The sequence below is a fragment of the Trachemys scripta genome, chromosome 9, assembly GCF_013100865.1.
Source record: "Trachemys scripta elegans isolate TJP31775 chromosome 9, CAS_Tse_1.0, whole genome shotgun sequence".
NCBI lineage: Eukaryota > Metazoa > Chordata > Testudines > Emydidae > Trachemys > Trachemys scripta.
This window is the reverse complement of record NC_048306.1, coordinates 83,072,538-83,096,623: the sequence shown is the minus strand read 5'-3', so window position 1 is coordinate 83,096,623 and position 24,086 is coordinate 83,072,538. Positions and strand designations below refer to the sequence as shown.

General features: G+C 40.3%; 2 protein-coding genes across 27 annotated transcripts in view; one reads left to right on the top strand and one right to left on the bottom strand.

The window, feature by feature from the left end:
- The window catches only part of PPM1L (protein phosphatase, Mg2+/Mn2+ dependent 1L), a 186,713-nt gene extending 173,902 nt beyond the window's left edge, over nt 1–12,811 (top strand). For all 3 annotated transcript variants that reach the window (XM_034781182.1, XM_034781184.1, XM_034781183.1), the window contains exon 4: nt 7,429–12,811. In XM_034781182.1, coding sequence (XP_034637073.1) covers nt 7,429–7,775 — 347 coding nt within the window. In that variant the 3' untranslated portion in view covers nt 7,776–12,811. The remainder of the gene's footprint in view (nt 1–7,428) is intronic.
- Nucleotides 1–24,086, bottom strand: part of B3GALNT1 (beta-1,3-N-acetylgalactosaminyltransferase 1 (globoside blood group)) — a 37,202-nt gene that overhangs the window by 2,721 nt on the left and 10,395 nt on the right. For 12 of the 24 annotated variants that reach the window (XM_034781173.1, XM_034781176.1, XM_034781171.1 and 9 more), the window contains one exon: nt 22,215–23,876. In XM_034781173.1, coding sequence (XP_034637064.1) covers nt 22,820–23,782 — 963 coding nt within the window. In that variant the 5' untranslated portion in view covers nt 23,783–23,876 and the 3' untranslated portion in view covers nt 22,215–22,819. Of the gene's footprint in view, nt 1–6,764; nt 6,818–6,927; nt 7,008–8,203; nt 8,249–17,995; nt 18,183–19,147; nt 19,201–22,214; nt 23,877–24,086 lie in introns of those variants that run through there. The other 12 variants (XR_004647069.1, XR_004647068.1, XR_004647071.1 and 9 more) reach the window with 12 other exon arrangements.

Sequence of the window (24,086 nt, the reverse complement as noted above, 5' to 3'; positions counted from 1 at the left end):
AGTTACATTAGTTAATCATAGAATTGAATCGTAGGACTGGAAGGGACCTTGACAGGTCTTCTAGTCCAGTCCCCTGCACTCAAGGCCGGACTAAGTATTAAATGCTAACAAAGAGCATTGGAATGGAGATAAAACCACATGCTTCAGAGTTTAAACCAATCTATTAGAATTAGAATGAGATCTTCAGAGGGCAGATTATCTCACCTCTGCTTACTGCAGGGTTTCTCCCAATCCCATGCCCTCGGGGTCCCTGAACCTCTGACAGCTAGAAGTTGTGACTGGACAGCAGGGGATGGATCACTCAATAATTGCCCTGTTCAGTTCATTCCCTCTGAAACATCTGGCACAGGCCACCATCAGAAGACAGGATACTGGGCTAGATGGACCATTGGTCTGACCCAGTATGGCCATTCTTATGTTCTTCTGAAGCATCTGGTGGTGGCCACTGTCAGAGACATGATCCTGAACTAGATGGACCTTGGATCTGATCCACTATGGCAATTCCTGTATAAATGAACACACGAGTTTAGATTGTTTGTGCATCAACAGTTCTTTGTCCTGAAGAAACAAAATCTTGCAGATGCTCCTTATAGTTTTTAGTTTCTTGAGTATTCACAAAAATACAGTAGACATGCTTTTTTAAACCATTATAACCCCTTCCTGGAACTGCTCATCCCTCACCTGAGAAGATTAGATAAACAAATTGCAGAAAAGAAATTTGCTGGTAGAAAAGTGCCATCCCCATCCTTGTCATCCACTCCTCTTACATCTGTCTTGGGATATCATGATCATCCTGTATGACAGAGGCATCTTCCCTGGGGTGTTTTTTTATAACAAGAGATGCTGGTGTCTCAGCACTTGAAAGACCTCCAGTCACATTGACCCCATGACAGCATTCTCTGTCTCTAACATTTGTGCTTCTCAAATCTACCTTTTCCATCTTCCTTAACCCTTTGTCTTTTAAAGAAAAATAAGCCTCAGAGCCTCATTCTGATGAATTTTTGCTCTCAGACATCACCCATCATTTGGCCTGCTAAACCCAGGGTTGTGAGTTCAATCCTTGAAGGGGCCACTTAGGGATCTGGGGCAAAATCAGTACTTGGTCCTGCTAGTGAAGGCAGAGGACTGGACTCGATGACCTTTCAGGGTCCCTTCCAGTTCTATGAGATAGGTATATCTCTATATATCTCTATAATATTGTATAAGTTTAAGGCATCAGCACCTGTATTCACCCTCCGTGGATTTTCAAGGGCGCCCACTGTAGGCTCCTAGTTCCTCAGCTGTCATTTCTCTTGGGTGGAAACCCACATCTCTCCCTCCTGACCAGGTATTTTTCCAGGCTGCACAGTTCCCTGCCTACACTATGATACTCCTAGTAAGCCAGACTGCCTAAAGAGGCCAGCGTCTGCACTTTGCTGTGTCTCGGAAAGCTATGAACAGCTGTAATTGCCTGCAGCTACACAGCTCTTCCTAAGCAAGCACATTTATTCTTATGGTGGAAGCATTACAGAGAAAACATTAAAAACAAAAAATAACCTACACATATGCTAATAAGCTTACCAGAGATCACCCCAACTTCAACAAGGGCTCTGGTAGGAGTCAGTCCTTCAGACTCTGCTAAGAGGTTTTTCTGTGGCTACAAATTCATACCAGCCCTAGCTGAGAATTAGCACCCCCATGAATAGCTCAGTCTTTCCTTTATGCAGCTGGGCCTTTGAACTTGAGACTCTGGGAACAGGTAATCAGTAGACATTGGTCCCCTTCTCAGGGCATAGCTGCAAAAGGCTAGGCTTTTGCATAAACGGAGATGGGGAACTTGCATTCACCTCCCCTTAGAGATTCCCCAGGCAAACCACTTGACACTGCTTTGTTCAAAAGTTCATTTTTGTTTGGCACATTATGCAATACAGTCCTTTGAAGTTCATAATACTTCCCAGAGTTCACATTGCCTCTCCCCCCTACATACAGTCTTGGCTGACACTAATACATAAATCATTCATTTAATACAATAGACTCCAAGGATACTTAAACTTAATTCAGTAAGGTTTTTCAAGAATATTGCAGGAAATTACCATACCTGCAACTCTTGTATCTTAAACAGGCAGCCAATCACATCTTTGTTGTGGTGGCCTTGGGAAGCAGGATAGTACATTTAACAGAGCAGCAGACTGGAAGTCAGGAGACCTGGCTTCCATTCCTAAAATGCTATCACTGAACTGATGTTTGGCCTTAGCACAAGCACTTCTGTGCTGTGCCTTAGTTTCTCTGTCTGTAAAATGGAGATGATAATGCTTATTCCCCCATTGTAAAGCATTTAGAGATCTGTGAATTAGTGCTCAGTATTATCACCAGGGAGTGGATCTTGAAGTCTCCTGAGATGCTTCTCTTCCCACTTCTTAAAAAGTCCCTAAAAACTTCCTAACACAAAATGGGATTTTAGAATGGCTTCTATTAGCACCGTATTTATTATTGTTCCCTCCCATTCCTGTTTTTCTAAATTTGTACCAGACATCTGCATTCTCCATTCCTTTCATTTTATGAGGATGAATGTTAGTTATGGATTTGTTTTGTTTTTTACCATGTTGCATAGTGCCCCCAGGGGCTACAGGGGCTGTTTTCAATAGAGCCCTCTCTCCTGATGCCTTTTCTTTCAGTACTGGCTGTGACTGTGGGCCTTTAGGGAACCCAATTAATATCAAAGTCCTCTTTATCCGCAAATTACAGTTGCAGCAGCAGTAATACCTAATGTTAAATGCAGGACACTCTCTCAGTAATGGCAATAGAAAAGGCAAATATCTGGCAATGATAAGGTGCAAAAAAAGGGGATATTGAGAAGATCTTAATGGCAAACCCAGTCTGTGTAGTGTGTCCTCCACCAAAGTATTGCAATAAAAGAACAGTTTCCATAGATTGTGCCTTCCTTTTCTAATCCCCAATCTTGAATTTCAGTGAAGCTCACTGTAGTTATTCTGAGCATGATCAGCTGAGAGTTTAGACTTTTCTGACATATTGTTTTTTTTGGTTGGAGTTCCTTCATTTTCAGATTTTATTATAATTATCGTTGTTGTTATTAGACCAATACCTTTTTCTCTGGATGCTAGGCAAGTCTACTTGGAGCAGAACTCCAGAACCGAGCAGAAGCAAGAGCTAGCCAAGATTTCTAATAAACTTTAAAACTCTAAAGGTCTGTCCTGATAATTCCCTGTTCCTGTGTTTTTGGCCTAGATCATCTCTAAGGGCTTGTCTACACAGGGACACTGAACTTCTTGATTTTTTTTTTCTTCTCTTCAGAAGAACAGGTCTCATTAGAAAGATGAATGTTCTAGCTCCCTGACACTCAACAAAAAATACTCTTGCTAGCCTAATAACTTAATGTGTTTTCCTCTCTATTGTGTGTTGTCCCATTTTTATTATCATGATTTATATAACCTTCTGCCTTTATAATGTAGACAGTGCTATTAACAACGCAGACACTAATCCATACCTCTGCTAGATACTTTTACATATTGCTTAACAGCCCTTGAGATTTTAATATTTACAATAAATATAACATAGACACAGAGTGCTAAAATTGTAATTATGAAGTCTATAGCAATACCATAATATATCTGTTACCCCACTTTGCTCCATTTTTCCATTAACTGATCATAAGATTTTTATGCTAATACATTTATAATGATTTAAAACCATGATACTACCTTTGAAGAGGTGGACCGTTAGTCTTATCAAAGGCAATTACAGAAAGACACAAAATAACTACATCATGATGCTGAATTACAATTTTCCCTCATCACATTCCATCATTAGAAGGCAGTATCACAATCAGGGACCCCATGTGTAATACAGTTATGCAGCTGCATAATTGTGTTGCAGGATGAGATTTCACTTAAAAGCTAAGTCCCTAGCCCTGGGATGGAGAAGACAACCATCAGAATGCGAACCTGGAATAAACAGATGCAGTAATCTCCGCCTTAGTCTACAAACAGTGGCTCCGAGAAAATGTTACTTTTCCTGTGCATCTCAATGGCATGTTAACACTGAGGTGACAAATATCACCTGATCTGTCCCTTTTGTAGGTAGTGGTAGACATTGAGGTGGGAGAGGACTGGGGTGGGTCAAGGGTTGCTGGAGTGAGGGATGAGGAATTCAAGCCCCTTCCCTCTCACCTCAGTGTAGACTCCCCTCTATTCACAGCCAGAAGTGGGAGGGAAAGAATCCTCTCCTCAATGCCAAACCCCTCAGCTGCCTCCCCAAACAACCTCACAGCTTCCTGTGTGAGCTAAACCCTGCTGGTGTTCCCTACCTAACAACGAAACCTCCATATTCTCCTGACAAGTCTTTCATTGCTGCTCTTCGTGGTCAGAACAAAACTTGCAGCACTTTGAAAGTAAAAATTTTGGGGGCTGCCTAAAATAAACTAAATCTAATACCAAAGTAAATAACACAAGACTGACTGGACTAGGAGAGGGGAGAAACAGCTTTTGGGAGTGAGATGCAGTCTTTGCCACATAGTTTAGAACTAATGTGTTGCATAAGTCACAGGAACATGATCATTATTTAGGATATGTCTACACCAATGGCTCTCAGCCTTTCCCGACTACTGTACCCCTTTAAGGAGTCTGAGTTATCTTGCATACCCCAAGTTTCACCTCACTTAAAAAATACTTGCTTACAAAATCAGACATAAAAACACAAAAGCGTCACAGCACACTGTTACTGAAAAATTGCTTACTTTCTTCTTTTTACCTTATAATTATAAAATAAATCAATTGGAATATAAATATTGTACTTACATTTCAGTCTATAGTATATAGAGCAGTATCAACAAGTCATTGTCTATATGAAATTTTAGTGTGTACTGACTTCACTAGTGCTTTTATGTAACCTGTTGTAAAACTAGGTAAATATCTACATGAGTTGATGTACCTTCTGGAAGACTTCTGTGTACTCCAGGGGTTTGCATACCCCTGGTTGAGAACCAGAGATCTACACTATGGAGACTATACCGGCATAGCTATGGTGGTATAGCCCTGTAGCATAAATGCAGTCTACAACCACTACAGCCTGACAGAAAGGGATTTTCGATTGGAATAGGGGATTTTCAGTTAACTATGTTGATGGAAGCTCAGAGACCCAAGTAGAGTCGGCTGTGAAGCATCGAATTAGATGCTTGCCTTGAAAGAATTCCATTTAGGGTTGTGAAGAGCCACATGCAATTTTGGAGCCACAAATTGATTGTCACTGATGTAAATAGAAGTTATTCACCTTGAACATTATAATCCTTTGAACTGAGCTGTCTAAAAAGCAAAATTTTGTATTGTTGCCAAAATCTTTTTTTCTGTAAATAGGGATTATGCCTCATCAGTAACATTTAGAGATGCAGAATATGTGGTTTTAATGACAATTTTTAAGTATTTTGTTTGCATGATTGAACAAAGAAAACATTAAAAGTAGTAAAAAAATACTTTTTCGTTTAGCTCTGTGGTATACAACATGTGCCATAGAAAAACTTCAGTCATTGCTTTACAAAGACAGCAAAAAAATCATTTTGTATCCATCAGTTCTGGCAGTAAACATTAGAATAAGTAGATACAATGAGTCTGTTGCATCAGATGTCTTTTCTGTAAGCATAATAAAAGATGCAGGCAATGCATTCCTTGAATTACAGGTATATAGCATGCTCTAAAATTAACTGTCATGTATTGCAAATGTATCCTTTTCCTATCATCCCAAAACACACAAGACTACATTCTGACTATTTGCTCTCTTGTAATCATGTTTTTTTCCCCAGTTGTCCTGTGGATCTTCTGCAATAAGTGCACTGGCTACATGTCATTCCAAGAGGCCACTCAAAAATGTACAATTGCATATAGCAACTGCCCAGGGTTTGGTTGACTGCATGTTTGAAAAGGTGTTTCAAATACAGTCTTAGAAATTCCCATTGTTCGGAACTGTGCATGTCTTAATATTGAGACTCCATTTTAAAAGTCTTCAATAGAGGTGGGCAGGGAGTGAGAATTATGCACAGATATTTGAGACTTCTGAATAGAATTTTCCTTCATGCCCATCATTATCCACTTTGCAAACATTCAGGCAAAAATGTTCTGCTCAGACTGATGTTCACATAAATTTAGTTTTGGGTTTTAACCAAGAATCAATTAATCATTAACTGAAATACAGTTTGAAGTGGAAGCGGAAATAGTTTAAAGATTAGGTCCTCCAACTAGGGAACAGGGAATCATGTGACTTATGTCCAAATAATCAGTTGTGGATAATATAGTTGCAGTGAATAGTTTGCAAGAAATAATAGGCTGGAATTTATTTGCAAGGCAAAAAATATAATTTTGAATAGCAAACTTGTTAAAAAAAATATATATCTTTTTCCGGACAATTTGTAAATCATGAAAAATGATTGCATTTATCAAATGTGAATTTTTCATACATATGTCGTCCACAGTGAAGGCAAAGTGACCATTTTACTGATTTTTCTTTTTTGGATGAAGAACTTCCATAACTTTAATGCTCATATTTTTAAGAGAGCAAAAATTGACTTAAAATGTACATAAATCTTGATCTATTAGTTCCATGCCTTGTCCTTGAGCATTATGAAGTTACCTAGCACACAAACTGCCTTTTTAAATCTTATTGTTTAAGGACCAAAGCCTGACCACGCTGAAGTCAGAAGGGGAATTTTGTCATTGACTTCGGTGTGACCATAATTTGCCCCCTCTCCCTCCCCTCATGAATTATGCTTAGCTTTGAGGATGGTGCTGCTGTTTGTACCAAGCAATCAGCTCCCTTACTTGTATTTTCTGTGCTGAAGGAGAATTGAATTATTTTCAGAACAAGTGTGTTCTGGGTCATTATCATTATAGCTCACCCAAGACAACTTGATGGAGGTGTCCATAAATGCTTTTGTTTATGTACCTTAGAGTGAGATTTTGGTCTTGCTGCAAGTGTTTTCAATGTTCCATTGCCTTCATACATCCTTCCAAATGAGGGAAAACCTGTTGGTGAATTGTACAAAAGCAGAAGAAGAGCTTTATGAAAATCAGAATCTAGAGATTCACTTTCAGTGTATTGTCTAAGCACTGACACAAGGCTCACTGGAAAGTAAACCCCTTAAAATAAGGGAGACCTCTCTGTTGACAACAATTTGTCAGACTCATTTGAGGAGTAAAAAACCACAAAGCTGTGCTTCATTTTGAAAGGAGGTTTGATGTTATGTTTCAGCTATTTCAACAGCACTGGCTCACATTTAGACCCAATCCAACTCTTCACTGCATTGTATTGATGTTTATCTTACTTCAGGCATCTTCTACTTTTTGAGATATGTAATGTTTTTATCTGGGAATATCACAGATTTTACAGTGAATCTAGCAGTAAGTCATAGAGATGCAATTTAACAGAGTTTGTGTTTCATTGCAGGTGGCTTCATAAGCTTTAATGGCTCCTGGCGTGTTCAGGGGATTCTGGCCATGTCCCGCTCGCTAGGAGATTATCCACTGAAAAATCTGAATGTTGTTATCCCTGACCCAGATATTCTGACCTTTGATCTGGACAAACTACAGCCAGAATTCATGATCTTAGCATCTGATGGCCTGTGGGATGCTTTCAGCAATGAAGAGGCTGTTCGATTCATCAAGGAACGCCTGGATGAACCACATTTTGGTGCAAAGAGTATAGTTCTGCAGTCATTTTACAGAGGATGTCCTGATAACATAACAGTTATGGTGGTGAAGTTCAGGAATAGCAGCAAAACAGAAGAACAGTGAATTTATAACAGCTCTCTCTTTAAGTTTGATGAACTTAAAACAAACTCTTGCATTTTAATGTAGTAGAAGGTTCTAGTAATTATCATTAGGATTGTATGTAAAAGGAATAGGAAAGATCCCTCTGATCTGTTCTTTGCTGAACAAAAAGAACAACATGTCAAGTATGTTTTGGATAGTTATAATAATTAAGTTTCACACATTGTCCTGCCACACATGACCTGCCCCTCCTTTGAAATGGAAGGGTCAAGTCATATTATAGTTAATTTCTAAGGTTTAAAATTCCTGCGTAAGGTTTTTTCAAATACTGATGATTTCTTAACTTTCTTTTCTAATAGCTGAAGCTGCATTCAGATTGGCACTGAAGGGGCAAGGAAGTCATAAGCAAGCAATAGGAATGACACTGCTTTTCACTCATATATGTAACTAACCTCACAACTGCACTCTTCAATGCTTCGCATCCTTGTTTATCTAATCTGCAGTGATAGATTGAAAAAGATTTGTAATTATTGGTCTGTGTTTTACATGAAGAAAAAGAGAAGCTAAACACTAGCCTCTGCCAGTCCACAATTGGCAACCCTCTTCATTTTTTAAAATTAAATATGCCCTTTCTACTACATAATTAGGTAAATAATTGAGTTCCCTGCATCCATGTGACTATCTAGTCTGTGTATGATTTTCATTACACTTCCCCTATGCCATACTGAATTCAAATCAACTGATAAACTCCCTCACCAAATTCTGAGATCTGATGCCTTCAGTCACTAAGGAACTGGTTCTCTCATTGCTGAAGAATGCTTAGCATTGATTCATTCACACTTTCTTCTGCTTTTTAGCAAAGAATTTTCAGAGACAAGTAGAGAAAAAAATACACGATGCTTTTAAGCAAGGCAGAGCTTTTTATGATGTTCTAAGGAGTTTCAGTAACACTGAAGCTTAATTCAAAATATTTGTCAAGGAAGAAAAACCTAAAATAACATTTACGAGGCTTAGTGTACACCACCATTGCCATGTAGGTTATTGGGAATATGCTTTAGTGGTGAAACGTTCTCATCACTCTAACCACGAAACGTTTAAGTTCTGATTTTCAACAATAATTGTATTTGGAATCTGTGAATAATGTAAATTTTATTATAGACAGCAACCTTCCAAATCTGGTATAGATCTGGAAATTTTAGGCATCGCTGGTTGCTTTATCATATAGTGATCTGGAAACAGAACAGTAACAGAGAATAGATAGTGTTTTAGCAGAAACCTTGGATTCTCTTTGTGAATAATAGGTCATACATACTAATGAAAACCAGAAAATCTAGAACAGAAAGAAGAGGGTGGGCAAAGGCTTCTTACGTCATTTTGAGACCTTCATGGAATTGATTCTTTAAGTGAAAGATTTAATTAAAAAATCCAACTGCTGTACTAAGGGAAAAAAAATCAAATTTAGTGCATTTTTAATTGTAGCTTTACAATCACACTGAAGTGGTAAGAGGAAATATTAATGATCACGCTTCAGTTAAATTGCACTGATCTCATTTCTAAAGCTTTTCCAGGTTAGAGTGCTCTGAAATTATGTGAATGTTGTGCAGAGGTTTCATGATGATCCTTTTAAGTGTGAAACCCTGTACAATGCTAGAGCAGGAATTCTCAAAGTGGGCTCCAAGGAGCACTTGCTGGTCACATGGTGAAGCTTTGCCTTCCCCTTTCCATCTGCTTTGAGAGGCAGACGGGTCCCTCCTTGCAGAAAAGAACCCAAATGGTTGTGGAAACAGCTGGTTAGGGAAAAGAGAGACTGTGAGGTTTATTCCACTAAGGGACCACTACAAATGTAGAGGAGGAACCTGTAGGCATGAGCAGGGAATGTAGCCCAGGAGCTATCTCAATCAAGTACTTCAGCAGAAAGCTGAATCACTTCAGCCTGTAGCTACAATCTTGCTGTAATGAATCTATCAGTTATCAGTTAAGTCTTCCATACATACACAGGTGGGAAGCTGGAACTAGAATGATGGTTCTTCAGCTACCAAAAAACCCCTCTCTGTGCCTCTACCACATGAGCTAAAGGGAATTTCTCAAAGCAGGTACTAAGATTCGGCCCTGTACCCTCCCTGTAGCTCAGCCAATAGATCACAGAAGGGAACTCCAGAGCTCTACAGGAGTGCAGCTAGAGTCACTTCACCTACTGTGGAGCAGCTATACCTGTATCAGGAGCCCAGGAAAAAAGGATTTGACTGTGTTGTTAACTGTACATGTACAAATTCAAGTACCATCGTTGACACAGGCAAGGTGTGGGGTGGTGATTGGGAAGACAGGTAGGTGATACACAAGACACTGTTGCCTTAGCAGTGAGCCACAGTCTAGAGCCCTGTATAGGACTATTCGTTAAGCCTGCTCCTACTATTGTGGCAGCAGGATCTGTGTGATCCCAGTCCTGCTGCAAGGCTGGGCTCTCCCACAGTCTAGAAGTATTTGAGGAAACCAGTACTTGAGCACAGAATAGCTTTGCGGGTGGTACTGACCTACGTATTTATTCCAGGATTAATACTCAGAACTTACTCTTGTCTGATAACTAAACAAACTATCTCAGTCTATGTTCAATGTTTGCATTTGTGAAAGCATTAGTTATTGTTCTACCTTTTCTTGAATTTTCCTTTTATTGTGATCCTTGACCATTAACTCCTTTGCTATGCACTGTGTATGAAAACCTGTAGTCTGCCACAGCACTGTCAATAATTGCAATAACTCCCTTCCTTTGCCAAAGAAATTCACTTCTACCATCTCTGTTTGATATGACTGGTGGATTTTATTCTTAATAAAAAAAATGGGGGGAGGGCTGAGAGAGAGACTCACTTTAGGGTTAAAGAAAGTGATATATGAAGAGGGCAGGGAGTGTGCAAATTTGCCCCCACACTCTGTGAATGCATCTACCTTAAAAACCTACTTTCCTAAGTAAACCCTGCCAGTCATACTGTGCCATGCTGAAGTCTATAGCGATTTTGTGAGGTGGACGGCTACCCACTAGGGACAAGACTAAGAAGATCTACATCTCACTTATAAAAGCCTTTAATGTTCAGGTGGTTGGGACACTCACCTGGGATGTGGGAAACCAAGGCTCAGCTCCACAACAAAGTGGGGATTTGAAAACAGGCCTCCTGTATCTCAGATGCATGCCCAAACCACTGGTCTATTGTGTATTCCTGGGGGGTGGGGGGGGAGAGACACACATTGCTTTGTCCCTCCCCTCCCATGAAAATGTCCTGATCTGGTTGCCCAAGCTGTCTTTAAGTGGGTTAGGGGTGCTCAGCATATGCCTATTGGATCAGGCACCACAGGCAAGAGAGGCAGGGAATGCCTCGCTTGCAGTGAGCAGCTTGGTGGTATTACCTTTGATGCTCTTGCACATGCCCAGTAGCAGAAACTTAGGCACCTGGAGAGCTTAGGTGGGTACAGGGTTAGGCAGCATCTGAGCAGGGGTTTTGAGGATTTCAGTGGCACCTAAGTGTGGACTTAAGCATCTAAAGGGGCAGTTAGGCACCTAAGTCCCTTTGTGGATCTAGCCTAAAGTGGCTGTATCCATGTCCAAATACCTGGTCCCTTGAGTGTGTGTCCAGATGTGAAAGGCTCCTATATTAAACTGGTGCCAGTGTCCAACATATGTATTGTTCATTGTTAAATAGTGTAAACTTGTAGTTACCCCTCGCTTTTTTTTTTAAATGTTGCTCTTATTGCGAATGGTATTCTAAACTGGTGGTTTTCCAGAGCCAAATTAACTGAGTACACTTTTATACATATTCTTATAGCAGACCCCTGCAGTTTTACTGTGTTGTGTTATACGAGTGCTGTACTGTGAACTCTTCGCAAAGACTGTGGTTTAATAATTAAAGAGCTATAATCTATCCTCACACAACTGTCTGTCAGCAAGGTCCTGATGTGCATAATACACTGCCTTTCTGTGTGATCATCTCTCCCTCTAGTGTCTTGCCCAAGGAAGTATAGTAGCCTACTGGCTGAAAGCTAATACAGTAGAACCTCAGTTACGAACACTAGAGTTACAAACTGACTGGTCAACCACACACCTCATTTGGGACCGCAGTCAGGCAGCAGTAGAGACCCTCTTCCCCCCATCAACCCCCCCCAAAAAAGGGGCAAATACAGTATCGTACTCTGTTAAACGTAAACTATTGAAAAAAAACAAGGGAACATTTTAAAAAAAGATTTGACAAGGTACGGAAACTTTCTGTGCTTGTTTCATTTAAATTAAGATGGTTAAAAGCAGCATTTTTCTTCTGCATAATAAAGTTTCAAAAGTGCATTAAGTCAATGTTCAGTTGTAAACTTTTCAAAGAACCACCATAGCGTTTTCTTCAGAGTTACAAACAACCTCCATTCCCGAGGTGGCCATAACTCTGAGGTGCTACTGTATTAGCTCCTTTAGCACAAGTAGAAGAGCCATGAAATTTACCCCAGTGCAGAGGTCCTGTGTAAGGTCTATACATACCCACTGCACAGGAGTGAACTTTATACTAGTGCTGAAGGTCCCAGATTCAGTCTCCACTGATGATTGTGGTGTCTGAACATATGCGCCCATGGTTTATTACATATACAGATCCAAGAGCAGAATTTAGCCACCAAAAAGTTTGAGGACCTGTTTGGCATTTAGAGCCATGTCATCAACTTGCCCTGCATTCCTTGCCAAGATCTCTCCAAACATGGTTGTCTTACCTTATCCTATCAGTGAATGCATTTGCATCCAAAAGTTTGGTGACAGTAGCTTGTTCAGGCCACCGTGGCCAAACATGCAGGTTCTGAAATTCACAGATCATCTCCAGGTTGGCAGCACCAGCCATTTTGTTTTGTCACTTTTTTTTTCTGTAATGTTTAGTATTAAGCACAGGGTTTGAAATGAAAGTGTCTGGTCAGTTAAATGCTCCAGAAAATGATTTTTAAAAATAAAGGGCAGGAATAGTGATCTTACTCCCATTGAAGTCAGGGGAAGATTTGTCATTGATTTAAGTGAAAGGATCAATAGTAAAATAAGTATTAGGTTATTGTTTGTATAGTGACATTTGTTTTATGGTAACCTACTTATGGTGGGTAAGAGGTTTAGTGTTTACTCTGTATAACAGCTATCTGATGGTGCTTTAACTTTATTAGTAAGTCAGAAGAAGTTCTTTGCTTTAGAGCAGTTAGGCCAGCTTGAAGTAACAATATATTTGCTAAATAAGTTCTAACTCTGTATTTTGAAAATATAAAAAGCTTTTCAAGAAACCAGCTACCTATTAACAGACAAGATATCACTGCACTAAACAGTAGGAAGATACTGTGATACATGAGTGTTTATTTCACATGGATAGGAAAAAAATCAGTATTGTTCTTTAAAAAAATCTCAGCCTTCCATTTTCTAAAATAGGTTTTAGGCCTCAATCTTGAAGGTTGTTCTGCAGTAGTCTACCAGTCCAGAGTAACGTCTAGGATCAGGACCTTTAAAAAAGTAGTTTTGGAAAATGGAAGGTTCAGGTTTTTTATTAAAGCTACGGGCAATTAATTTTACTAGTAGCTTGAGGTTTAGCAGATATGTAATATAGCTGCTAATCTTTAATGGTTGTTAAGTTTGTAATTATGTTTGCAAATCTAAAGACGAACCTCGTAGGACATTTACATTCTAAATTAAGTATCCTTTTGTATATTGAATTACTAGGTTTGTTTATATAGCACTGAAGGACTTGGCTTTTGTGTGTCACATACAAAAGTTTCATTGAGCAGGACCTCTGAACATGGAGTATATATAGAATCAGGAGTATCTTAGGTACAGTAAAATGTACAAGGTCAAAGCAACTGAAGCTTATGTAAAACTATAAATATGATTGTGAACACCACATTCGAGGTCTTCTGGAGGAAAAAGGTTTGAATCCTAATTTTAGAAGAGGCTAGTTTCTTGTATCTTCCTAGGACCAAGAGGGGGGAAGTCCATATTCTTTGAGCCACAAAGGGAAAGGGGGACAGTATTTCCCTGCATTTACAAGTCCTAGATTCCAACAGCTCTATCCTTTGAACCTTTGGAGGTGCATTAGTTTATAGGGAACCAGCTGCTCAGAAATCCAGTTCAGTGTATTCTATACAGGTAATTCACAATAAATCACTAATCAGTTATGGTTAGATTCTTTATAAATCTAAATGCAGAATCTATGCAGCCGTAACACAGTGGTTTCAGTTAATGGTCAAATAACGTCAGTCCCAAAACAAGTATCAGAGAGGTAGCCGTGTTAGTCTGGATCTGTAAAAAGCAACGGAGGGTCCTGTGGCACCTTTAAGACTAACAGAAGAATTGGGAGCATAAGCTTTTGTGGATAAGAACCTCACTTGCATCTGAAGAAGTGAGGTTCTTACCCACGAAAGCTTATGCTCCCAATACTTCTGTTAGTCTTAAAGGTGCCACAGGACCCTCTGTTGCTAGTCCCAAAACAGACAATCGTGTCTGTCTGAGTAGAGTCTCTAAGTAAAATACCACTTTTTAAAGACTATCACACAGGGACATAACATCCCTTTAGAGCGTTAGTGTTCAAAAGCTAAATCTCTGAAGTAGTTTTTGTTCTATATTGACTCAATTCAACTCTCCTTAACAAACTACTCAGATTATACAGGTGTGAGATGTGAAATATAGACAGTGGTTTACCAAGGTAGGTTTTACCAATAAGGCCTAGTTCTTGTCTAGTTTCATGACCATTCGCTTTTTAATTTATTATAATGAGACTTTTGGGATCCCTGTGATTCTACTACTGTAGTGGAATGAGGAGCGGGGGTGTGGGTGGGTAGCAGGGTACTTTAGAAGTAATAATTCAAGGATCAGTATTGCAGTTAGAGATTGTAGAACTATGTCTGGCCCTAGTATATGGAAGAGTGCTCAGGAAAAATTCTTATACTTTTTTATGATTGCTGTTTGGGTTGTTAGAAACCTATCAGATCAGTGCAGTATTTTGTTACCTTTCTGTGCATTATAAGAGCAGAGCCTGAGGTATGTATGACAGGAACTAAACCACACGGTTTAAACAAGTACTCTTTAACATTTTACATCATCATATCCAAGATCCTCTTTACGCTTTACAAAGTTTGCAGTTGCTTTTCATTCAAAACCAAAAGCACTTAAAGTTTGCATTTTTATTTCAGAAATCTAAGTTGTGAGAGAAAGGTCTTCTCTATAGCTTTAAGGAACGCCGCAGACAAAGCATTACAAAGAGTCCTGGGCAAACCAGCAGATTAAATTTTCCTTCTCTTGCACAGTAAGTCAGCATGAATATACTATTGACACCTTAAATGAACTTTTAAAAGTCTGGCTATTAAGAATCGGTCAGATTAATGTGGGTTACAGAAAGTAATCTAATAAGTAACTACAGTAACAAGGCTAGAGATAGTGAGGTTTTAGCTATAAAGTTAAAACACAACAATTAGGCTCAGTAGGGTTTCATTTATTCTGCTTGATATTTTCAATACATTACAGCATTTGCTTGTTTTAAGGATGCAAAACAAAGTCCTATTGAAGGGGAGACAAACCATAATATAGCACAAGTTAGGTTCTCTGAGATTAGAAAGATACCTTCTTAGCAGGCATCTACAGAAAAACCACATGGGCCTGTTAGGGATGATAATCCTTTTATGATTATCAGAGGCCCAACATGTATTTATAAAATAAGTGACAGTTTTCATATTTTAGAAAGCATGGACCCTACTACACAAGGAAATAAGACAAAAGCCATATATCCTTGCCTTGTGGAAAGTGTTTGTTTCCTTTACATCACACATTACTACTAGTATACAAACATGTTTTTTCAATCTTTGAAGTGTAATATATTTTAAATAGCATCAAGTAGATTACTTTAACAAGCAGCATTCAGCAGAACAAATTTCAAATCCCTCCCAAATCATATATTCTACTTCAAGAATAGGAAGAGCTACAATTTTCCTATAAGGGTCCAAAACGTCACTCAACCCCAATCCCCTTGATGTCAGTGGAAATTTTGTCTAAGGAGTGCAGCATTGAGTCCCATGTTTGCAGCTTCTGGGTTTTATAATTTAAGGGTATGTCTACACTACGGGATTATTCCGATTTTACAGAAACAGATTGTATAAAGTCAAGTGCATGCGGCCACACTAAGCATATTAATTTGGCGGTGTGCGTCCATGTACCGAGGCTAGCGTCAACTTCCGGAGCGTTGCACTGTGGGTAGCTATCCCATAGATCCCGCAGCCTCCCCCACCCATTGAAATTCTGGGTTGAGATCCCAATGCCTGATGGGGCAAAAAACATTGTCACTGGTGGTTCTGGGTACAGCCTCACCTCTCCCTCCATGAAAGCAACGGCAGACAACTGTTTCGCGCCTTTTTTCCTGGATGAACACTGCATTGCGGACGCCATACCACGTCAAGCATGGAGCCCGCTCAGCTCAAGACAGCAGTCGTGAACATTGTAAACACCTCACGCATTCTCGTGAGTTTATGCTGAACCAGGACCAGAAAAACCAGGCGAGGAGGAGGCGGCAACTGCAGCGCGGCGACGAGAGTGATGAGGACATGGACACGGACACAGAATTCTCTCAAACGGCGGGCCCCGGCGCTTTGGAGATCATGTTGTTAATGGGGCAGGTTCTAGCCGTGGAACGCCGATCTGGGCCCGGGAAACAAGCGCAGACTGGTGGGATCGCATAGTGTTGCGGGTCTGGGATAATTCCCAGTAGCTGTGAAACTTTCACATGCGTAAGGGCACTTTCATGGAACTGTGTGACTTGCTTTCCCCTGCCCTGGTGCACCAGAATACCAAGTTGAGAGCAGCCCTCACAGTTGAGAAGCGAGTGGCGATAGCCCTGTGGAAGCTTGCAACGCTAGACAGCTACCAGTCAGTCGGGAATCAATTTGGAGTGGGCAAATCTACTGTGGGGGCTGCTGTGATGCAAGTAGCCAAAGCAATCACTGAGCTGCTGCTACCAAAGATAGTGACTCTAGGAAATGTGCAGGTCATAGCGGATGGCTTGGCTGCAATGGGATTCCCTAACTGTGGTGGGGCGATAGGGATATGGGTTCCATCTATCTTGGCACCGGGGCACCAGGGCAGCCAGTATATAAACCACAAGGGATACTTTTCAATGGTGTTGCAAGCACTGGTGGATCACAAGGGACGTTTCACCAACATCGTGGGCTGGCTGGGAAGGGTTCATGACACTCACGTCTTCAGGAACACCAATCTGTTTAAACAGCTGCATCAAGGGATTTACTTCCCAGACCAGAAAATAACTGTTGGGGATATTGAAATGCCTATAGTTATTCTTGGGGACCCAGCCTACCCCTTAATGCCATGGCTCATGAAGCAATACACAGGCAGCCTGGACAGTAGTCAGGAGCTTTTCAACTACAGGCTGAGCAAGTACAGAATGGTGGTAGAATGTGCATTTGGACGTTTAGAGGGACGTTGGCGCATGTTACTGACTCACTCAGACCGCAGCCAAACCAATATTCTCATTGTTATTGCTGCTTGCTGTGTGCTCCACAATCTCTGTGAGAATAAGGGCGAGACCTTTATGGCGGGGTGGGAGTCTGAGGCAAATCGCCTGGCCGCTAATTACAGGCAGCCAGACACCAGGGCGATTAGAAGAGCACACCAGGAAGCGCTGCGCATCAGAGAAGCTTTGAAAACTAGTTTCATGATTGGCCAGGCTACGGTGTGAAAGTTGTTTGTTTCTCCTTGATAAAAACCCGCCCCCTTGACTCATTCTCTGTAAGCAACCCACCTTGCTTTCAAAAGGAAATAAAGTCACTATCATTTAAAAATCATTTATTCTTTATTAATTGATTATAAAAAGAGGGAGAGAACTGACAAGGTAGCCTGGGTGGGGTTTGGGAGAAGGATAGGAGGGAAGGAAAAGGCCACTAAAAAAGTTCAAAGTAATGACAACCTTTTGGTTGGGCTGTCCACTGGGGTGGAGTGGGAGGATGCACGGAGCCTCCCTCCCCTGCGTTCTTACATGTCTGGGTGAGGAGGCTATGGAACATGGTGAGGGGAGAGGGTGGTTATACAGGGGCTGCAGCGGCAGTCTGTGATCCTGCTGTCGTTCCTGAAGCTCCACCAGACACCGGAGCACGTCCGTTTGCTCACGCAGCAGCCCCAGCATTGCATCCTGCCTCCTCTGATCTTCCTGCCACCACCTCTCATCTCGAGCATGTCTCCTCTCCTCACATTGGTCCCTTCTTTCCTCACGTTCACTGGCCTCTTTCCTGTACTTTGAAACCGCGTCCTTCCACTCATTCAGATGAGCTCTTTCACTGTGGGTCGATTCCATGATTTCAGAGAACATTTCGTCACTCGTCCTTTTTTTCGCCTCATTATGTGAGATAGCCTTTGGAACCGAGGAGAGAGGCTTGAAAAATTTGCAGCTGTGGGAGGGAGGGGAAAAAAGGAAGAGAAGTATTTAAAAAAAAAAAAAATACATTTTACAGAACAATGCTTATACTCTTTCACTGTGAACACCACTATTCACATTACATAGCACGTGATTTCGGTACAAGGTCACATTTTGCATCTTAATATTGATGTTTTGGTGTTAGAGAGCACAGACAAAGGACCGGGCAACAGAATTCGGCTTGCATGCGGCCATAGTAAGCCATTGTCTTTCGGCTTCTGTAGCCTTCAGAAAAGCAGCACCCTGCTTTCCCACATACCAAGCAAAGCCCGTTGAGTGCTGCGGTTTTCCTGTTAACTACCCCCCACCCCCTTCCAATTCTCTGGAATGATCGCTTTATCCCTCCCCCCCACCACGTGGCTGGTATCAGGGAAGATCCCTGCCAGCCAAACGCGAAAAGCTCAGCGCGAATGATCTTCCCCTCTCTCCCCCCACCCCCGCTTGGCTAACTGCAGGGAAGGATTTCTTTTCAGCTACAGGCAAACAGCCCAGTAGGAACGGCCACCTCTGTCCCCTTAATTAAATTCCCGTATTTCAACCAGGTTACCATGAACGATCACACTCTCCTGAGGATAACACAGCAAGATAAAGAACGGATGTTGCTTGAATGCCAGCAAACACCGGGACCATATGCTGCCAGGCTTTGTCATGCAATGATACCAGATTACTTGCTACTAGCATGGTGGTGGTCAAGTGGCCTACTATGGAGGACGGAATAAGGCTGCACTGCCCAGAAACCTTGTGGAAAGGCTTTTGGAGTACCTCCAGGACAGCTTCATGGAAATGTCCCTGGAGGATTTCCACTCCATTCCCGACACATTAACAGACTTTTCCAGTAGCTGTACTGGCCGTGAATGCATCCCAAGTCCTCAGGGCAAATTAATCATTAAAAATCGCTTGCTTTTAAACCATGTTTTATATTTACAAAGATACACTCACTGGAAGTCCCTTCCATGGCCTCATTGTCTGGGGATTGGGAGGATACTTCTGTCAGGCTGAGAAAAAGATCCTGGCTGTTGGGGAGAACAGAGTGCTGGGTGCTCTCCGTGAGCTCGTCCTCCTCCTCATCTTCCCCGTCCACAGAATCCTCAGACATGGCTGAGATTACCCCCGCCTCGGAATCCACGGTCAGAGGTGGGGTAGTGGTGGTGGCCCCCCCGAGAATTGCATGCAGCTCAGCGTAGAAGCAGCATGTCTGTGGCTCTGCCCCGGACCTTCCGTTTGCTTCTTTGGTTTTCTGGTAGGCTTGTCTGAGCTCCTTAACTTTCATACGGCACTGTAGTGAGTCCCTATTGTGGCCTCTCTCCATCTTGCCCTTGGAGATTTTTTCAAAAGTTTTGGCATTTCATCTTTTGGAACGTAGTTCTACTATCATTGAATCCTCTCCCTATATAGTGATCAGATCCAGTACCTCCTGTATGGTCCATGCTGGTGCTCTTTTTCGATTCTCGGACTGCATGGTTACCTGTGCTGATGAGCTCTGCGTGGTCACCTGTGCTCTCCACGCTGGGCAAACAGGAAATGAAATTCAAAAGTTCGCAGGGCTTTTCCTATCTACCTGGCCAGTGCATCCGAGTTCAGATTGTTGTCCAGAGCGGTCACAAGGGTGCACTGTGGGATAGCTCCCAGAGGCCAATACCTTCGAATTGCAGCCACACTAACCCTAATTCGAAATGGCAATACAGATTTCAGCGCTACTCCCCTTGTCGGGGAGGAGTACAGATATTGATATTAAGAGCCCTTTATATCGAAGTAAAGGGAATCGTTGTGTGGATGGGACCAGGGTTAATTCAGTTTAACGCTGCTAAATTCGTGATAAACTCCTAGTGTAGACCAGGCCTAAGTAACATATAGTAACATGTCTGATATAGACAGAAGATTAGGAATTCAGTGTTCACATCCTATTTAGTTTACCCTCAATCAGTTTCTAGTTCAAGTTTGTGTGGTACATTATGTACACTATGAATACAGACTTCAAGCATAATTAAATTCAGTTTAAATTACTCAAACTTTCAAAAATTAATTATACCAAGATAAATGAAACAGATGATTTAACACAATTTGCTGTAAATACTACTGTACATTCTTTTTAGTACTGTACAAATGGCAGACATAAAACAATGCCGGTACAGGCAAACAATATATGTAGTCTGTGGTCTTCATTAAAATGGAGAATCTGCTTTACTATTTGTATTTGAAGGTACGCAATCAATGAATCCCAATAAAAATGTCTAAACAGGTAAATATGCAAACGCTACTGAAGAATATACAGGTGATAGATACAGTGGTAATTTTACATTGTGAATGATATTTTCAATAACTAGAATAAAACTCTAAATACCAAACACTGTTTGAGGCATTTTTGTGCATACCACCGCTCTCTGTGAGATTATGTATGGTCCTGAAGGATGTTTGACCTGCTTCATCTGCATCATTTGCAAGACCAATAAGTTCATAATCAGGGTGATAAAAAAATCTTAGGCTGAATTTTACACTTCATTTTTATCAGAACATGTTAAGGGGACATAGTAGTTTGGGCCCAAATTGTAGTCTACATTAAAACTGACTGATGGTGTAAATTCACACGATTATTTTAAATGCCCCTCTTACAATCAGGTTTGTTTTTTTAAAAATAACCAACATTTTTGTTGAGGTAACATGGCAAGCAGTAATACATATTTTTATGCTTCTAGTAATAAACAAGTTCAAATCTGTTTGGAAATGGGGGAAGCAAGAAAAATGTCTAAATTACTAAGAGGCTGTTTCAAAATAAAACGTCAGTTTTGTCACTAAGTTACAATTTCAGGTTGAATAAACTGTGTATAAATGTACATTTCTGAAGGCAAAAGCCCTGCGATCGCTGATCAGTGTTTCTCACTCTGGGCCATAGAGCCTTGTCAGGCACAAAAGTATCTTGCTTGGAGAAAGTTAGTTACTTTTCTCTTATTGTCATACCTATTTTCTCAGCTGGAGCCGTCTGCCTTACATCAGCTTTGTGAAGACTGCAAAGTCTTTTTGTGATTCAACCTAAAGTATTTTTTTTTAAAGCAATATTAACCACTGTTTGGCTATACTGAATATCAGTGTTCATGGGGCAAACACTCACTATTAAAATAAACAAATGTTCAAGTCATAGTAGGTTTAAAATAATCTGTTATTATTACAAAGTTATCAAAATTCAACACTGATCATAGTGCTCATTAAAAAATATTGATGAAACCTCATTCTTGGTATTAGTAGTGGAGTTTTTTTTATACCTATTCTACATTTGTCTCTAAGAGACTATTTAAAAGTCAAATTAAATGTAAATAAACATAACATTAGCTATAGTATGACTAGAAGTAAAGTGGCAGTGCTAGATGTACAGGATGTAACTGTTGTATCTTTGGTATGTGATAGATTTTAGATGTGTCAAGAATAATAACTGTGATAATGCAATTGCAGATTCTGTATTGTCTACCAGAAGCGTAAACTACTGGAAACATGGCCTTGCTGATATGACTAAGACAATAAAATACTGGTCTTTATATACAAAATCACATTTGTTTTCTGTTGTTAAAATTCCTGTTAGAAACAGTATTTCCAAATTTTTATTTTAAACTCTGAAGCAAACAGTTCATTTTGCAAATGGAAGCTGATCTCAGCATTTGAAAGCCATTTAAACTGGCAAGTTTCACAGCAAATCTCATTGCTTATTCTCCCTGCCTGGATTCTGATAGGTGTGGAGATGGGCCTATTAGTGCATAAATTTTGCTGCCCTATATTGCAGAGCAACTTGAAAGTAAGTTATTTGAACTAAGTAGATCTGGCCTTCTATTTTAATATACTCAGAACACAATTACCACTACATAAAATAATGCAGCTATCTGAAGCCATTAAAGCAATTCTATAAAATACATATCTAGGCACCTAAAAAAGCAGCCAGATTTTCTAAAATGCTGAGTACCTAGAAATTCTGCTGACTTCAGTGAAAACATGGCTGTTTAATTTTAGACTCCTAATTTTGAAAATCTTGGCACAATATTTCTAAAGGAATCATTAGGGTTGACTAAGCAAGCAACTTTGAGCATCATGAAGTGCAGAGGAGGAGTTCATGTGTTTAGGGAATGTCTCATCCTGTGTCCCCATCGAGTGGGCTGGATATCCATATGAAGGAAAACAGACAGGAGTTTGCCCCAGGGTCTAGGTTTGTGGGACAGTTCTTTGAGGAAAAAAGGGGTGCTGCTGCTGCAGTTCCATAAATCCCAGGACAACAGATTCCTGGGGAGGTGGCAGGATGACCCCATACTTGCAGCAGACTGTTCAGAAATGAACCAGAGGGGTAGAGTGAGCAGAATACTGTTAATATATAATTAAATAATTCTGGAATAAAAAAGGTGCGACAAAGTCTCATTCTCAATTTAAAAACACCATATTGAAAACCCTCTAGAGATATTCTGCTGTTTTAATGGTGCCTAGTAATCAGGATGGTCCCATAAGCCTGAGTGATCCATTCTAAAACCCCATTTCCTTGTTCTACAAAATTCAGTTTAGACACTTTCTACAGTGCAATTCAAACCAAGAGACCAGGACAAAGCAGTCAGTTTTTGACAGACCTATATTAACATGGGATCAGTGGCAAGTGAATGAAGTGTCTGTCAATAAATCCTGCCAAAATCTGATCATTTCACTTGAAGATACACCATGTACCGCAATCAAGTGTCTATATTTACAGATGTTAAAGTTAATTTTGTATAAAAAGAAGAGTTGTGTATCTTCTAGAATATGGATGTTCACGTTTAGTATATTTAAGCAAATTCCAACATAAACATCTTCAAATTTAATAGGTTTGATATGACTCATCATTTCATAAATCTTCAGAGCCAGTTTTCCATCAAGTATATACCCCATTCCACTACAGTATGGAGGATATACCTTAAATGGATATTCATCATAAGAAATATATGTTTTTCTGTAAAACCCTCTGTAGGAAAAGTTATCAATTAGAGGGTAACCAGTAAAAAAACTGTCTGAAGAATTTACATTTTGAAGAAACATTAATAAGTTGCCAGCATTGATGAAAACATCAGAATCAGTCTTCATAACGTATTTAGTATTTGAACAAAACTCAGACACCCATCTGAATGCCATGATTGTTTTCAAGGTAAGATTGTTGTAAGTATCCATAAAATCTTGGCGAATTATGTCACCATACAGAATGCTTTCATCTTCTATCGATAATGCTAAGCTGTCTTCTCTTTCAGCTCCTTGTCCTAGTAAGAACAGTATTAGAACCTGACTGTCCCCCCAGGAGTTTTTAGAACCCCATGTCACTCTAATGGCCTGCCTTGCCTCTATATCCGTAGGTTGTGAAGACACCAAGATGACCAGAAATGGATTTGTATCTTTGCATTTCAAACGCTCCCGCAGTGTGAAGAGGAAGTTCTGCTTGTAAACTGGCTCATATTCATAGAAATACATCGAGTTTGTATGCTCTATCACAATATGCGAAGGGAGTGTCATGTACCATGTCATTATTATGACAGAAAGCATCAAGAGTGCCAAAAAACTCCATTTTAAGTATTTCATAGACATATTCACCAGAAGCAGCTACAAGATAGATGTGTGCAGCAGAACTTCAAGAGACTTACAAAATCCTGGGTCACAACATTTGGGAGCCAGCTTCTTGCTGAAAGAAATGCAGATGGAAAAGGTTAGTACAGTAAGAATGCAATTGTACTCATTTTATTATCTGCCTAAAATTATAACTACAAAACGTGGCTTGATATCATGAGGTCAGAAAAGGAAAACTACACTGGCCCTGCTAAACACTGTTCTTTAGCCACCACTTATATCTTGAACACCACATTCTGATTATGATTGAAGTTTGCTGGTAACT